This window comes from Natrix helvetica, assembly GCF_964273705.1.
Source record: "Natrix helvetica genome assembly, chromosome: 6".
NCBI lineage: Eukaryota > Metazoa > Chordata > Lepidosauria > Squamata > Natricidae > Natrix > Natrix helvetica.
In genome coordinates, this window is record NC_138553.1 from 85,933,454 (window position 1) to 85,950,397 (window position 16,944).

Genomic DNA, 16,944 nt, shown 5'->3' on the forward strand with positions numbered 1-16,944 from the left:
ACTTCATAAACGAGGGTCACCAGGGACCACAGCTGGAGAGAGACTCTTCTCCTTGCTTAGATAATTTTTCCGCAGTCTCACCGATATATCCGTAAATTCCATTTTCCTAGCTGCAAGACGACATAACTGTATAGTTGTAGTCAGAGGATGACCTCACCGTTGGAGACATTCTTCAGAGTTGTAATTTTAATGTCTTTTTCCAGCAATCCTTACTTAAATTATAAGGTGATCTTACATTTTAAGAATGTTCAGGTGGTTTCACAACTGAGTCATACTTAGCAATTCTATTATTAGAGTTGAGACCGAAGGCATCTACATCTCGCCAAAGGCCACTGACACCCAGGCGTCCCACCCGGTGATTTTTGGGAAACTAAAATGCAGCTCTCTTTCTTTTACTTCCCAATAGGGGCGAAGCAAACGTTTCAATAAAAGGGAATGTGGAATGAAAGCTTCCCTTCCCTGTGAAGTTGGCTCCAAAGGGAAACTGCTCTGCTCCACTTAGGCCAAACTTCCATCCTCCTCTTCCTCCTGCCTGCCTGCCTGCCTGCCTTTCAGAGGAAGGGAAAATAGCAGCAATCAAAGTCTTTGATCTCTCCTTCCTGGCAGGCCTCAAATATTGCAGGAATAAAGCCTCTAAAAATTGTTACAGTTAAATACTTAAGTGGTTACATATTTCCTATATTTGGTAAATAGAGGAGGCTGCCTCACATGTCTCTCTTGCTTCTGATCTGTTATTAAATAAGAACAAGTTGCTTTCTTTCCGTATCTGCCATGTGGTATAATCTTGCTGCTTATTATAGAATGCAGATCTCCTTTGAATATGTATGAAATTGAAGCAACTTACCTTAAGGAAATAATAGTTTTCAGCAAGTGATCGAAGTCTGCCTCGAGACCAATGGTATTGTGTTCTGTATTTCACGTGCTTTTGGCAACACGAGGCAGAGAGGCAAGGATGCCAGTCTAGCCAGCTTTAAGTGGCATTGGTTGCTCCTTTGGTGCCTGAGATTTCAGCAGCCGTTCTCCAAGTCTTCCAGACATGCCTAACCCGTCCATTAAGTTTAGGCACGTGCTCCAAACCATTTCAATGAATAAATAGCTCAGTTCTCAATAAGATACATTCTGATTTTGTTAACTCAGCACTCCTGAGAATATGCAAACCGCATGAAAGCATGTCTTAAAACAGACAATAAAGCCACAAACTTTCATTTTAAGGCACAGAAGTACATTAAGGAAAAAAAATTGGGGGAAGGAGGCTGTGGACCTGGTACTGTCCTGTAACAGAGGGGTAAACTCTGATGGCCCTTCACTCCCATCAGGGCAGATGTTCGTTCTTAATACCAACCAGGATACCCAAGATTGTAGGAGTCGCATTTTAAGGGATTAAAATAAGGGGTACAAATCTCAGGTTCCCCGTGGTTAAGAGGCTAAATCTGAGGTTTCCTTTGCCTCTGTTGAGACACATGGCACTGCGTGATTCTCTACAAATATGTGTCTCTACCTGGCCATGACTTGGGAATTTTGACCCAGTCACATCACCTCCATCCTGCTCTTCTTTATAAAAAGGCAGGCAGAAATTGGACCGATCTAACCCTTTTGATAATGGGCTTCTCATTCTTAAAATGGAGCAATAAAGACATTGATCTCATGGCCCTTATTCCTACCAGTCCCAGTGGGGCATCGGTCTTTAAAAACAACAACATCTTTTCAAAAGATTCTCAGTAAGGGGTGTTTTTAGAATACTCCATAGGCCACCTGTGAAGGTCTCTGTAAGTCATATTGGTCCCCTGTTATTTCTGCACCAGGATGCTACCCATGATAGTAGCTTAAGTCCTTTTTCATAAGGAAAAGATAGTCACCATCTAGCAGCTGGATTATTCAAAGCACTTTGAACATCAGGCAGCCAAAAGGACAACTGCTTTTCTTCCTTTGAAAAAATGCAGTCTTTGCTTAGCTTAATCTCGTGGTAACACTCATTTTCACATCTCTGCTTATAGTTACCAGGATTGTGCCATGCATCGGATTTAAAGGGGAAAATGTATTTTTGAGCAAAACAGGGTACTCGTTTAACAAGGACGATCTACATCTCTGTAAAGCAGCTGCAGTTTTCCCCAGGAATGTGCAGCTGCAATGAAATCCTGGGAAAATATGACAATTGACAATTAAAGAAAGATTGCAAAAACAATGTACAAAGAACAAATGGATCCTACGATGTGCAGCTCCTTTATGTAGCCTGGGGAAAATGACAATTAAATTTTAATGGACTTTGGCAACAGGAGATTATTCTTTGGATGCAATTACAATTCCTGCTAATAATCTGCAGAATGTTTGAATATCCAAAGAAAGAAAGAAACTGTAATTTATACCAACTGTTAAATTTTTGTTGGCTGTTTGAGATAAGAAACGTGACCTTATCTATCACAAGTCAATAAATTCCCGTATTTTGGAATAAGTGATATTTTTGTGGTGGTTACATCAATTGAAATTTCAGTCCGTGTCTGGTTTTTTTCTACAGATTACATCAGTCAAAAATTATTTTTCATGCACGAAAGGCTGACCTTGGTTTGACAAGGTAAAAAGATAAAGATGCCCTTGAGTCAAGCTTGATTTCTGCTACACGCACACACAAACACACTCACTTCCCAGTCCAAATAATAACCAAGCCCACACCTGCTTGGCTTGCCAGTCCAGACAAAGTCAGATGCTTGCAAAGAAATGACATTTTCACTCCTGATGTATGTGTTGTTTCTTTTTTATCCACTGTGGATTCAGTTTTTCAAAGTTGCACTGCATTCGTCCTCCCGTGTCTTAGGCTCCCTGCAGAGTGTATCCCTTGGGCTCCCTCAGTCACACCCAGAACCGTCCTTCTGAAAGAAGAAGTTTTGCTTGCTTGTCAAAATGCTGTGGAAAGGACGCCCCTCTGTCTCAGCTAGCAATAAGCATTTTCTGACTAAATCCTGACTGAATAAATCGTCTTCGCCAAGGATTTGTCTGCCTGCATAAGTAGAAGACTGAACTGCATTTTATGAACCATGTTTTTCCTAAAATTTAGTAAAATGCATAATGTGAGCTTTTACTACAATTGTATTTGATGTTCATTATACGTTCATTATATTCTTGGCAAATAGTGGGAATTTTGTCCTTTTATTATATATTACGGAAAGCCAGTCTGGAGTGGTTAAGGCATCAGGTTAGAAACCAGGAGGCGGTGAACTCTAGTCCTGCTTTAGGTGTAAAATCAGCTGGGCCACCTTGGGCCAGTCACTTTCTCTCAACCCTAAGGAAGAGGCAGTGACAAAATCTTGCCAAGAAAACTCAGGGACTTTGTCCAGGCAGCCTCTGAGAATTGCACATGACTAAATGGAAGAAGAAGAAGAAGAAGAAGAAGAAGAAGAAGAAGAAGAAGAAGAAGAAGAAGAAGAAGAAGAAGAAGAAGAAGAAGAAGAAGAAGAAGAAGAAGAAGAAGAAGAAGAAGAAGAAGAAGAAGAAGAAGAAGAAGAAGAAGAAGAAGAAGAAGAAGAAGAAGAAGAAGAAGAAGAAGAAGAAGAAGAAGAAGAAGAAGAAGAAGAAGAAGAAGAAGAAGAAGAAGAAGAGATAATATTACAGTACAAGGTTTCCTTTTTCCCCACACGTCGATATTTATTTTAGGTAGCTAAATGTCCAGACAAAATGGATTTGACAATGGGTGGATGTGGAGGTGTAAGTGAGCTCTCAGCTATTTTCAGAATGTTGTTAGGGGCGCATTGTGCAGTCATGAAACAGACCGACAAAAGATAAATGGTTCTAAAATAAAGACTTTTTCTGCACATAAATTAGATATGCAATGAATGCAATAGTACTGTCAGCCTCTGTTTCGCTATTTGCTTCCGGCTGCCATTGAAAGGGGGGCTGGTATTTGGAAGGGGAAGTTTCAGTACAGGAGAGACTGTAAAAAGGGAGTTTTGGTCTCACCGTCTACTGCGCATGCTGGAGATTAGGTCAAGGCCAACCGTCCTGTATACCAACCTGATGATGCTCCTTGAAGATGGAACTCACATGACACCTAAGGGATTTGCAGATTGGACACTGGGATGAGGGTTACCAGGGGGAGAGGGTTTGGTCACATATTGATATGTATGATTTCGCACGCTTTTGCCTCAGATCTTGCTTTGCTTAGCTGCTATCTTTTCATAACCAGTAAAAGTACTCTTAATTCTGCAAAATGGAGTTAAGTGGTTTCTTTCTTGGTTGCTAAGGGAGGCCGGCTTGACAAGTACGTTGTATGCCTAGTAAAAACTGGGGATGGCAAACTTGATAGTCCGTTAAAAAATGCCTGTACATTCCATGTGCCAATATTCCAGAAGGCAACAATACCCTTCAGAATCCAAAAAGTATTTCAGACATATCTTATCAGGAGTAGGTTTTCTGGATCTATTAATGCAGTATGCCGAATGTTTTGCAATGCAGAGATTCCTGGAATTGTAAAACCAATTTGAGCATCAACTCTAAACTGTTCCTCTTTGCAGGAATAGCTATGAAAGCCTCCTCTGTCTCTGCCTGATGCCATCCAGCCCAGCAGTTTCCTGGGCAATTAGTCCCCTTGCCAAAATGTTCTGACATTTAACCAGAAATTGCCTCCCCAAACTACATGCATTATTCCTCCCCGCTTGCTCTGAAATAAGAGAGAAGAGGGGTTTTGTGTCCCTGAACTCAGAGGTGACCAATTCCACCCACCTTCCCTCCTGGGACTTCACTTCTTGACCCCCTGATTTCTTCCCTGGTGTTATGAGAGGGAAGCAGTGATATTAGAAGGTGGCACAGGATGATGCCAGGTTCATACATTGAGGTACCCCAAACTAAGTACAATTCTGGTTTTAAGAGGCTTTCATTGATAGTTTTAAAATCAACTTTCAAAAGGTTGTAAGCAAGGACAATCTGGCGAATGTTAAATCAGTTGTAAGTAATTGTTTTATTTACATGGATAAAATGAGATTTCATTGCAATGATGCGTTAGAGATTAGAGTACTTATTGTTATGATTCCCAAATCTTGTTTCCTTTCCCCCCTCCTTTTTCTACCTGTTTATTTCCTTGGTAATAATATTCATTTTTAAAAGATTGCTAATTCCTTTTTTTGGTGCACTCCTCCATTAGGCATTTTAAAAATCCTAATAAATTATATTCCTTGGCAGTATGCCAGTATCCTGATATGTATAACCAGATGCCAAGATTTCAGGAAACCCATTTATCAGTGTTTTCCTGACTTGATAATTGAAATATGAGATGCCGTTACGATGCTTCCTTGTATTACATGAAACCTGTAGGTGATTCCATTGAGCAGGCTAATATCGTTTTTCTTGGAAAGCTGAGGCTTGCATAAATAAACCCCTCACATGTTTAGGGTGTTCTAAATTCTAACCAACAGTTTGAAATAAATATGTTTTGGAAGAATCCGTGGAACTAATGAAAGTGAAAAAGATTTTTCAAAAGGCTAAAGAACATGCGAAATAAACTAAACGCTAAGCAAAATAAACTAGTGAAATCTTTCACTATAAGAAAGCTCTTTCCAATTCTGGACAAGGTATCATTTGTAAATTAATATTTACTCAGTGCCCGTTGTTTAAGTTGATAGTAGTTTAGGTACTTGAAATGGACCAACTCTCATTTTAACAAATTCACAGAGGTGTGAATCAACTCTTATAAGTTAGCAGTTTTAGAAATTAATGAGCACTGGCCTTTGGGTTATTTTGTATAGCTTTTCATGATTCAGACGAAAGCAGAAATGATGTTCACACTTACTGGAGGCAGCCCTAAACCCTACGACAAGAGGGTTGAAAGGAAACTGAAGCCGCTTCGAGTTGAGCTTGATGGCTCCTGGTGACTTTAAACAATCACCTAGTTTTCCTCCCAACAGAAAGGGTTGGCTTGCCACGGCTTTCCCCTAGGTTTTTTGGCTTTTGCCAAAATCAGCCAGGCTCAAGTTCTGATGAGCTTCCTGGAGAACAGACAGGAAGAGAAGGGGGCTGGGCAAGGGGGCAAGGAAAGGGAGAAAACTTCTTGAGATGCTTTTGAGGTGCTCATAAATTCACCAACGGGACGAGAAGGACACCTGTGCACACCTTCACAGACAAGCTGCATCTTCAGCTCATTCTTTTGCCTCTTTTATTCTCATCAACATGCATAAAACAATGATTTCAGTTGGCCTTATTTAGAGGTGGGGGCTGTTCTTCCTATAGATAAATGCCGTCCTTTAAAGATTGACACTTGCGGCAGCATTATTTTTGGAAATCACGGTAACTGCCTCAGTTCTGCAAGCTCCAACTCACCTTTAAACTTGTCAGAATTCTCAAAAGTTCCAGACGTTCGAAGATGCATTTCGTCCTTAACGGCAGATGTTTCATACGTTTGTAGAAGAGTCCTGGAAAGGGCACATTTCTTTCTCTCTGTGGTAGTGCAGGATTTCTGCACTGGTCAGGTATTGTCTAGATGATCTCCAAGGGGCTTTCCAACTTTATATTCTGCAATTCTATGAATAAAATGTTTGTATGTGTTGATGTTTGGTTGTACAGAAATATTGCATTAAAGAAATGCCCATGTAGCCCTCTAAAGAATTTTGAAAGTAAAAAAGCAGCGACTTTCCTAACAACCTCTAGGATGGGTGTCGGCAACCTGCAGCTCCAGAGATGCATGCGGCTCTTTGGCCCCTCAGCTGTGGGCTCCCTGTCGGGTGATCCCACCAGTGGCTGGCCCCGCCCCTTGCCCTCCCTTCCCAGTCACTTCTTGCCTGGCCTGAGAAGGTAAGGCCCACAGTGGGGCATGGAGAAGCGGTCGGGGCTGATTCTCCAGCGCCTCACTCTTGCTGGAGCTTCTTCTGGCCCTTGTTGGTGCTGGGCATGCCTCGGTTGCTTGGGAAGACATGCAACCTGCTCTCCGCCCTGAGATACTGGCCCAATTCAGCCGTGACCAACACCGGCTTTGCTAACATGAGGGCTGGCACAGTGGAAATCTGGAAGGATGGGGTGATGGAAAGAGGGACGGGCCCGCAGCACCCAGCCACAGCTTTAAAACTTGCATGGGGGACTTGCGCCGCCTGGAGGACACTTTTCAATGGAAACCGGTGGCGGCACTGCTCCGCTAGAGGAGTAAAGAAGCTCAGGGCAATGGGAAAAGGGGGCTGGCCCTGCCAAACCTCTCCCTCCCTCCCTGGGGGTCAGGGTCTGAGAAAGCCGGAATGCCCTCGCCAATGACGCTCACCCAGCAGCTAGTCTCCCCCCCCCTCTGTATCTCTATCTCTGTGTCTCTCTCTATGTCTCTCTCTGTGTCTCTCTCTCTCTCTCTCTCTCTCTCTCTCTCTCTCTCTCTGTTTCTCTTCTCTCTCTCTCGGAAAGCCAAGGCTGGACCAACCCATCAAGCTCTCCTTGGGGCTCTTCACTACTCCTTTTCTTTCTTCTTGGCAACTTTTTGGAAATCCAGGCTGGCTAAGGAACGAGTGTGAGCCTTTGGGTGACCATCTGGCCAGAGAGAGACATAGAAAGACACAGAGATACAGAGAGGGAAGGAGATAGAAGGGGAGAGAGAGAGACACACACACACAGAGGGAGAGGGGGAGAGGGAGACATGGACATAAAGAGATACAGAGAGAGGGGAGAGGGGGAGAGACAGAGATACAGAGGGGGAAGATAAATACACAGAGAGATACAGAGAGAGGGGGGCAAAGAGACAGACAGGGGGAGAGGGGAAAAGAGCGAGAGATGTCAAAAGGGTTTTGTGGTTCTGGGTGGTTTTTAACAACGGTTCTCTGCCTTAATGACCAGCTGGGTAGGCGTGGCTAGAGTGGTCATGTGACTGGGTGGGAGTGAGAGGTGTCGAGTTGGCCACGCCCACTCAGGTTTTGTGCCTCCCTGTGTTTTCTTTTCCGTGGGAAATGGGTCCAAATGGCTCTTTGAGTGTTGAAAGTTGCCGACCACTGCTCTAGGAGAACCCGAGCAGAGCGTTCCAAGAGCCCCCAGTGTTCGTAACGCCCCGTCTGGTTCTGTTTCAGAGCTGTGGGATATGAACCGGACGTCGGTCTTTCATAGTCCGTCTGGATCGCTTGGCCTTCATGTGATGCTGGTGGACGAGTATCAAGATCGGCTCTTTATTGGAGGAAAAAACCTGATCTATTCCCTCAGCTTGGACCGAGTCAGTGAAAATTACAGAGAGGTACAGTACAATTTACACATCCTACGCTAACGGAGGAGGACCTGAGGCTTTGAAGCATGAGAAAAGGGGAGGAGGGGGGGTGAATCTCCGAGTGTTCAGAGGCGGCCTATAAGGAGCAACACCCTGGAACGGCTTTGACTGAGTGGGCCCATTCCAAAATACTCATTCTATGGAGGCTCCTTACCCTGACAGATAACTTTTCCACTGAATTACCGTAATTAAAAGAGGGATGGCTGTTTATTTTATTTTTTTGTCTTTGACATCATTTTTCTTGGCCTCCTCCATGGGCCCATTGTTCTGAGAGACAAGAGTGCCACTCCTTTCTGCAGAGCGGATCCTCACGTGCCAAGAGTCAAAGGTCCTTCTGCCCCAAACTAGGTACAGATAGGGGACATATGTGGCCTAAGTTCAGCTACTTCGGAAGTAGCACTTTACCCCATGGATTAGCCAACTAATTATTACTAAACTGAAGCTAGTTTATTGATTTGCATTGTGAATTGTTTAAAATTCCAGTTTTTCCATTTAAGAGGTATGAAAACCTTTAAAGAAAAATCTTTAACAGATTTGCAGGAGACGTGGTTTCAAGATCAGTGGGCAGCTGCAGCTGTAAACACTCGAATAAATAAATGAGATACAAAATCAATTTGCACACGGAGTTTACTTTGGTGGTCCCACTCAGCAGGACACCAATATAATATTTAAGAAGGGAATAGTACAAAATCCTCCAATGGGGCTCAGCCATTCAGTTGCACCTGAAAACAAGGGAGGTCACTGGACTTCCCAAATTGCCCCCAACCCCTTTGATCTCTGTTGTACCCACGGAGAGAAAGAGCCCGAGAACAGCAGCCGTTACAAGTGGTTTTCGTTGAGTGAATTGGAGTGAACTAAATAAGCAGGGAATGCATTAAATATTGTGGGATTAATCATGCTTAGTCTAGTTAATTGAATTAATAATGGTTAACTGATGGGAATGGGATGGGACAAAGCAGACGGAGGGGGAATTAAATGCATCAGAAATAATCATACTAAACCTATTGCATTAATGGAATGAGAGCTGGAGGAAGGAAGGAAGCAAACACAGAGGGGAAACGGGCGCACAAGAACTCATCTCATTAATGTTTGCTCAATTTGTTTTATTTAGAATCTGCAGGCCTTCCCCCTTTTCTGCTCTAATCTTGCCTCTTTTGTGTGGCTTGGGAATCCACAGAAACACAGCTTGTGAATTGCCTGCTTCACTATCACCCAGCTCTCTTCTATAACTCTGACTCCAGCATGCCAGTTCCCAGGGAGGAGCCTCCTTGGTCATATATTTCTCTTCATGCAGAGGCTGCGGTAGGATTTACTCCTCAGGCTTTGCGTTGCCTTCTGCAACACGGGACTGTCTACTTCTCATCCTTCAGGAAGCCCTGTTCTTTCTGACCTCCCCTTGCCAGTATCTGAGAACCCCTTGGATCCTCAGGTCACAAACCCGTCCCGTCCTGTGGTGTGACTCCTGACAATCACAACCTCCAACTAAGCGTACCAAGGAAGATGCCCGCAAATGTTCCTCACGTATTTTGCCTTAATGATCACCCCAGTTCCTCTCACTGGACCAGCCCCATTTCCTAATATCCTTGTTATAACGCAGCCCTCAGAATCAAAGACAATATTCTATTCCGATCAAATGACGACTAGACAAGGATGATGACTTATCTTGATTCTGACAGCCCAGCTCTCTTGATCGAGCCCAGGACTGGTCCCCTCTCCCCCGGGGGGGGGGGGGTTGTTTGTCTTTCTGTTGCATCAGGTGCAGGTTGTGACCTGAAAGGAAGCTTTTGTTTGGCATCTCACTCCGTCCCCTTCCCCCTATGATCCAGCTCCTGTTGTTTCAACGTACATATATCAAAGCATACATTATTTATCTTTCTTTGTTCACTTCAAAATATAAACTATGGTGGATGCCACACAATTACTGATGCAATTTAGAAAGTACTTCAGACTGATTCTGTAAACTGTTATGATTGACAGCTAGCCAAAAGGTTTTTATCCTGGCAAGTACTCAATACCAAGGCATGGATGCAGTCATTCTGAGTCATTTTCAGAGTCTGTATGTCTTGAAAGGGAAATCATGGGGGGGAGGGGGGCATTTATAATCAATTAGTTTCTTGCTTTATATGTAGTACGAACTCATCTTGCATTCTCTATGTGGAAAATATTTAACAATTAAGCGCCACCAATCAAGAAAAAGCACTGCTTTATGGAAGAACTGTAAATTTATTTTTGGGCCGTCTGTATATCTGTGCGAAAGAAAGTTAGCCAAGTAGCTTTCTTCAAGTAGAAGATGGATTTATCCTTGATAAAATCCATTTGTTGGCTCAATAACTTGCTGGTGAGTTTGCAAGATATTTAACTCCATACTCTTTGGCAAAGAGAAAGTGAAGATTGGTGAATCTAGAATATGTGTTGGGCAGGACTATGAATAGATTGGTCTGATTCCCATCAGTAAAATAAAATCATGCACGTAGATAGGGTTATTTATATATATATATATTTTCAAAACGTTTGCATATCACAAAAGCAATATACGTCCAAATACATTTACATCAGATGCCCACCATAACAATACAAAATGATATTTTTTTGCCCATCACATGCCAAACCTCTGGAGGTGGGAATCTGGAGAAGATACTTCCAGATATTCTCTATAAATCAACACACAAACACGCATACGCATACGCGCGCACACACACACACATTTCCAAGAAGAACTGAGAAAACTGATTTTGTCCCAACTGAAACTGATTAATCTAGCCCTGTGAACCCGGATCAAGATTTTCAGATTTTTAGAAGATTCTGATGGGACATATAATTTGGCATTATTTTTCCTCTGTTAATATCTTTCATTTATTTTTTTGTCTGTTAGTTCAGATTCTTCTTTGCTCAGTTTATTAGCAGATCCTACAAGAGTACCTTGTACCCCCCCCCCTTTGCACTTAAGAGTTCATCACTGTCTGAAGGGGAAGCTACCATAATCCTCCCCTGCTTGCTGTAATGCTCATTGGTTTGGTGTCCAGGTCCAGAATTAGATAAATACGCAAATATACATTAATATTTATTTCTCTAAGCCATCCATGTAAAGAACATACATCCATGTAATATTTATTCCTCTAAGCCAAACCACGAGTGAGTTGGGAGACCATATAAATTGCATAGATGGGAGGGGGGGAGAGAATGGGAGAGAGACTAGATTGGATGGATAATAGGAGTGATTTAAGTATTGCTTCTACTACGTACATATTTTTGTCATCCCATACTTGAGTCAAATACTAGTTTGCAATGTTAGTTCTTGATCATCAAAAGAAACCCAGCAACTGGGCTCATGTAACAAAGCAGAATTTTGCTGCTTAGTTGTGGCAACGTGGAGACCATGCAGAAACCGAAGGCCGAACTCTCCCACTTGCGAGGGGGGCTTGAATCATGAAATGAAAGAGGGGAGGGTTAAAAGGATGAGGGACCCCTGTTCGCAGGGCAGCATAATCAAGCATTCCGGTGAGTATTATCATTAATGGATTTGCGTTTAGTGGCATTTATAACAAAGAAGAGAGGTTTGCTCGTTCATTACGCAAAGTGCTCCATGCAGGGAAAGATGGTTTGGTGCATAATTCTGCCTTATTAATCCAACGGTCAACTGCAGTTGTCTAGAGCCGGGTGTTTATTTTTAACCTTAGCGAGTTTAAGATCTGCAGACTTCACACTCCAGACTTCCCCAGTAACGCCAACAGCAATAATAACCCTTTCGAAGTAGGAGAAGCCTTTTGAAAAGCAAGCATCGCATTAGAATTTGATGAGAAAACTGCATTTGATGAGAAACCCAGCTTCTAAACGGAGCCTCGTTTTCTTGCAGATTCACTGGCCCAGCAGCTCCCAGCAGGTGGAAGAATGCACCATCAAAGGGAGATCTATGGTTTGTGTTCACTGGAAAGCGCTTTCTTTGGGTCTTTGCCTGCTAATTAGAGTCCAATTGCCTTTGAGCCACATGCCCCTCTGAGGCTGGGAAAGAGCTTCTGCCCGGGGTGGGGCAGAAGAGCCAGTTCTCCTTTCAGATGAAGGTTTTGGGTTATTTAACTGTTAAAAACAACATAAGGGAACGGCAGAGATTCGTCCCTAGAAAGCTTAACAAACGGGGTAATTGTGAATATCCATTTGGGTCCTTTTCTCCCACCAAGCGTCCGATAGAGATGCTGGCTCTCCTTCCTTTGGTATCGATTTCCTATCTTTCCCCCGAGACTCAAGGAAGGGATCCAGCTCCCCTTCCTCCATTGGCTGTGGGCTGCTGAGAGGTCACGAACAGGCAATGACCTCCCACGGCTGAGGGTGGATTTCCATCAGGGATTCCACTTCAGCACCCGGATTGCTACAACAACACATTGCTTTCTATCCCTTCCTTCCCCCCACTCCCCCCCATATCTCCTGAAGCAGAGAGAAGCCAGATTGACAGGAGAGAGAGATTAACAACAGGCAGAACAGCCTGGAATCGGTTCCTCTCCTTGACTACCCAGCTCCAGATTACTCAGGAAGCCCCAGACCGGATCCATGAACCGCGTCCCTTGGCCAGCTAACTGAATGGGGGAGGGGGGGCAGCAGCTGCCCTCCGCCTGTCTCGGGAGAGTTGCTAAGGGGTCTTGAAGACCCTCAAACCAGGCCAATTTTGTCCCGGCAGTGGAGCAGTGTGTCGGCACTGACTCTTGCGGTTCTGCTGTTTGCCTCCAAGGGCCTTTAATGCAGGTTTTGAATCCGACTGGCATCATGCCTTTTTATAAGCTTGGCCCAAACTGAAAACTTTACGGTATCACTGGAATAGAATTGCTTTAAAATACACCTGCCTTCTTTTTACCTGGGTGTTTTTACTTCCCCCTGCAGGAGGAATGTGCAAATCACATCTGTGCTTTACACCGATACAACCGAACACACCTGCTGGCCTGTGGAACAGGAGCCTTTGACCCCGTCTGCGCCTTTGTCAGAGCCGGCCATCAGTCGGAGGTAAGGGATGCCCCGGAAAACAGGTCTGTCTGTCTTCTGACTCTCTCTCTCTCTCTCTCTCTCTCTCTCACACACACACACACACACACACACACACACACACACACACCGTGGGACCCTGTGGGGGATCTGTTTCCCTGCGGGATGGAAAATGTGCAAGGGATTCCCACTCAGCAAACTGCCTCAGAAAGACAGACCGATTCCTGCAGTCTGGATGTTTATGTCTTAGAAAAAAGTCCCAGCAGGGAAAGGTTTGGCTATTTAACCAGGAGGGAGTGGGGGAGAGGTGGAGGGGGGGGCTCAATATCAGAAAGGTTGAAGAAAACCAATGGAGACCCGTGCTCTGTTTCAATAGGAGGATATTAGATTTGTCTTGGCATGCTTTACATTTGAAAAGGCCGTTTCATGCCACTATCGTATTGCTGAATGTTTTCTATTCTGAGCCAGTTTTCACTGTGGTGCCGCCTGCTTTGCCATCTCACTTCACTGGTTTTGCCATCCAATGGTAGAAAATTTTATTTATGGTTGCATTTTTTTTTCCTTACGAGGAGTAAATGTAACTAGACAGATGCATCGTTCAAGAATGTCCTGGTGCTTAATTAAGAAAAAAAACTGTGAACCCTGTTTGACTTACTGTAGGTCTCGATAGTCATCTGATCATTATTACTGCTTACAAAAATAACCTGTGCAATAATTGTATACATCTCTATTTATTACGAGATCATATATGACGTATGGATCAGAGCGAGATTGATATGGTTCTCATTTTAATGTAGCCTTCTCTAACTCATATCTACAAAGTAATACACAAATTGGACTGCAATTCCCCTTCAGTTTTCCACATTTTTCTTTAGGTATGTCTTCTACTAAAACTATTTATAATGCCTCGAAGTGAGCTGAGGTTAAAATGCTTGCTAAATCCCTAATATTACATTTATCCCGTGTGAGGACTGCCCGTCCCTTTTGCTTTCCAAACTGCCCTTCTAACCAGGGATTTCTTAGTCACCAACCACAGTGAATTCTGCATGATTTGATTGTGTTATCACATTTTTCCTGATAATAAGCTAGAAGAAACAGATTTGGGGAAAGCATAACCAGAATTAGTTGGCACCTATGTTAAATTGTGGGAGAGGGACATGGGATTAAACCGCAACTAATTTTCCCTAGCCACAACTGCCAATGCAAAAAAGAGAATAATTCATAAATAATTTCTCTGCGAAATATTTTGAAAAGGATCTTTTATTTCTTAAGATTTTGGAAAAACTCCTAGTTGCTTGGAGCGCAATCCACAGGTGATATCTAAATTAATGTAGAAATGCTTCATGCGGATCATATATTTTTGTCAGCAGTTATTCCGTGGTTTGAAAGCCCGGTCTGAATTGGAGACATAATTGTAAAAATGCCATTTATGTTTTTCTGCCTGCACCCTTAATCTGAATACACACCTTATTCCTAGGTTATGGGTGCATGCATGCTCTAATTGTGAGAATGCCTTACCCTGCCACTATAAGGCTGCCATTGGCTCTTAGTTGTAGGTGGTCAGCAGTGATAAAGGTTTGTGTAGGTAAAACCCTGCACTCACTCGTGCAGGGCAAAATTAAGGAAACGGTTCCATAGATTAGCATTGCAGTACTAATCCCTCAGGCAATCCAAGATAAACGTTACAGATCCAAATCCTTGGGGTTTTGAGGTCAAACGTGTGTTAAAAGCTAAGAGAAAGCCGTCTTTGACTCAACCCCTGTGGGCAGCTGGGCAGTTTTCTTAGAACAGTGATGCAGAAATTATCCACCGTGTTTCTTCCACTTTCCATCTCGTCTCTTTCCTTGAGATGCCACTGAAGCTTTGACCAGGCCTGACCTTCGCCATTTCAAAGGCCCCGGAAGGCTTGCCAGGTGCTGCTCTCTGCTTCTCAGATCAGATGAATATGGACAACAGACAGAGAAGTATAGTGCAATCATCCCATGTCCAGATACATTTTGCTATTCTTCGGAATACGTTTTGCTTCTATAAAATCCCTGATTTGCCAACTGGAACTTCCTGGTGTATTCAGCGCAGTTATTCTCCGAGTAAAACTCCCTGGTAACGAGACACACCTGCTTAATGGCGCTGGATGTCACCCATGCTCTTTGTAACGTCATACCATGCCATACCTCAGATAATAACCCTGGTTATGTAATCAAATTAATGAGCATGTGAGAACAAATTTGAGTGGGAAGAACTGAGACGGTGGCTGAGCCCAGCCGAACAGAAGGATGGCCTTACGGTGTGCCAGCTCGGCTTTAAAGGCAGGCAGGTGGGACGAAGGTTGGAGGTCAAGCATTGGTCCTGTCTGTCTGTGTGAGCTGATACACTTGGAGCGCCAGATGTCTCCTCTTTGCCTGGATGTTCCGTATTTCTTCAGCTCTTCCCTTGTTGTGCTTAGGCTTTAGCCTCAGGTGAGGTTCCTTAGGAAGAAACGGAATAAAAAATAGGCTCACATCTTACCGTGCTGACGTCCAGCTGATCGAGGGGCTTTGTTCGCTTTGCCCAACCGGAGGTCCTTGGGCTTCAGGGCACAAGCAGGCAGGGCTTCCCCTCTGGCAGCATTTTCCTGCTGCTCTCCTGCCCCCGTGCTCAGTCAAGGACAGGGCCAAAGCCAGTCAGGTCATTTGGGGGTGGGGTGGGGTGGGACTGAGACCCAGAAAGGGACTAACCTGCAGGTGTTCTTCTTCTTCCCTGGTATCCCAAGGGACTGCCTGAGACTGTCCTAAGGGACGCCTGAGACTGGAGAGTGAGCCAACGCAGCTGACCCTCTCCAGCTGACCTTCTGACCAAACACCTTCAGGGACCGTGTGTGTGTGTGTGTGGGCGTGGGGGGGGGGGTGTTGCTGCTCCTTGCCTGCCTTAACGCTCCTGCTAAGCAGGGACAGTGAGGGCCAGTCCGTGAATCTTCCCCAGGCCAGGAGCAGAGCAGACGGTCTCTGGGTGGGTACGGTGTGGCTAAAGGCCATCCTGGTCCTTCGTCCCAGGGCATCTTTTCAGTCCTTTCCACAGGATGATGGCTGCACGGGCAGATTTCCCCGGCTTCCTCAGGGGAACCGTGCAGTAAACTGATAACAGCTGTTGGAGGACCCATCTGTGTATTATGGGATGTCAGTGTCACATATGCGTATGTGCGTATATAGAAAGGGAAATAAAACTGACAAGGTGGAAAGCTCCATATTAATTGTCCCCCTAAGCTAAGTTGTTCCTCACTCGCTCCATCTGACAAAGAAAGGAGACGCAGATAAATAAATAGATGGCCGTATTAATAAGACATCTGTTAACTGTTGGGTGAGTTGTAGTCGTCAGCCGGAGGAATTGAGAAATGGGCTTTCCCTCCTAGTAGGGTGTAAAGCGATGACATAAATCCATCAGCTGAGCATGGAAATGAAAGGTGGAGCCAGCCAGGGGCATCTGCAGCAGGACCTTCTCCAGGCCGTTGAGCTGCTGGGTGGAGTCCTCACCTTAGGAGCAAGAGGAGAGTTTCCTGAAGGAGGAGCAAAGGAGAAGGAGAAATATTTTGCTTCCTCCCTTTTCATGAAAGGAAGCAAAAGGGGCCCAGAAAACGGCCTCCGGGTAAATGAGCATCAGGTTGGGATCGTTGTGTGACTTCTCTGCTGGGGTGGGGGGGGGGAGCTACCGAAGGAGAAAGCACAAGGCAAGTCTCCCATGCAACGTCCCGTTCAGAGAACGCTCCTAAACAGGGACGGTAACACTCTTTCAATGGT

General features: G+C 44.3%; 1 protein-coding gene across 3 annotated transcripts in view; it reads left to right on the forward strand.

The window, feature by feature from the left end:
* SEMA3E (semaphorin 3E) overlaps nucleotides 1–16,944 on the forward strand; it is a 103,349-nt gene that overhangs the window by 53,886 nt on the left and 32,519 nt on the right. For all 3 annotated transcript variants that reach the window (XM_081957237.1, XM_081957235.1, XM_081957236.1), the window contains exons 2-4: nucleotides 8,016–8,176; nucleotides 12,060–12,119; nucleotides 13,076–13,195. In XM_081957237.1, the coding sequence (XP_081813363.1) occupies nucleotides 8,027–8,176; nucleotides 12,060–12,119; nucleotides 13,076–13,195 (330 nt within the window). In that variant the 5' untranslated portion in view covers nucleotides 8,016–8,026. The remainder of the gene's footprint in view (nucleotides 1–8,015; nucleotides 8,177–12,059; nucleotides 12,120–13,075; nucleotides 13,196–16,944) is intronic.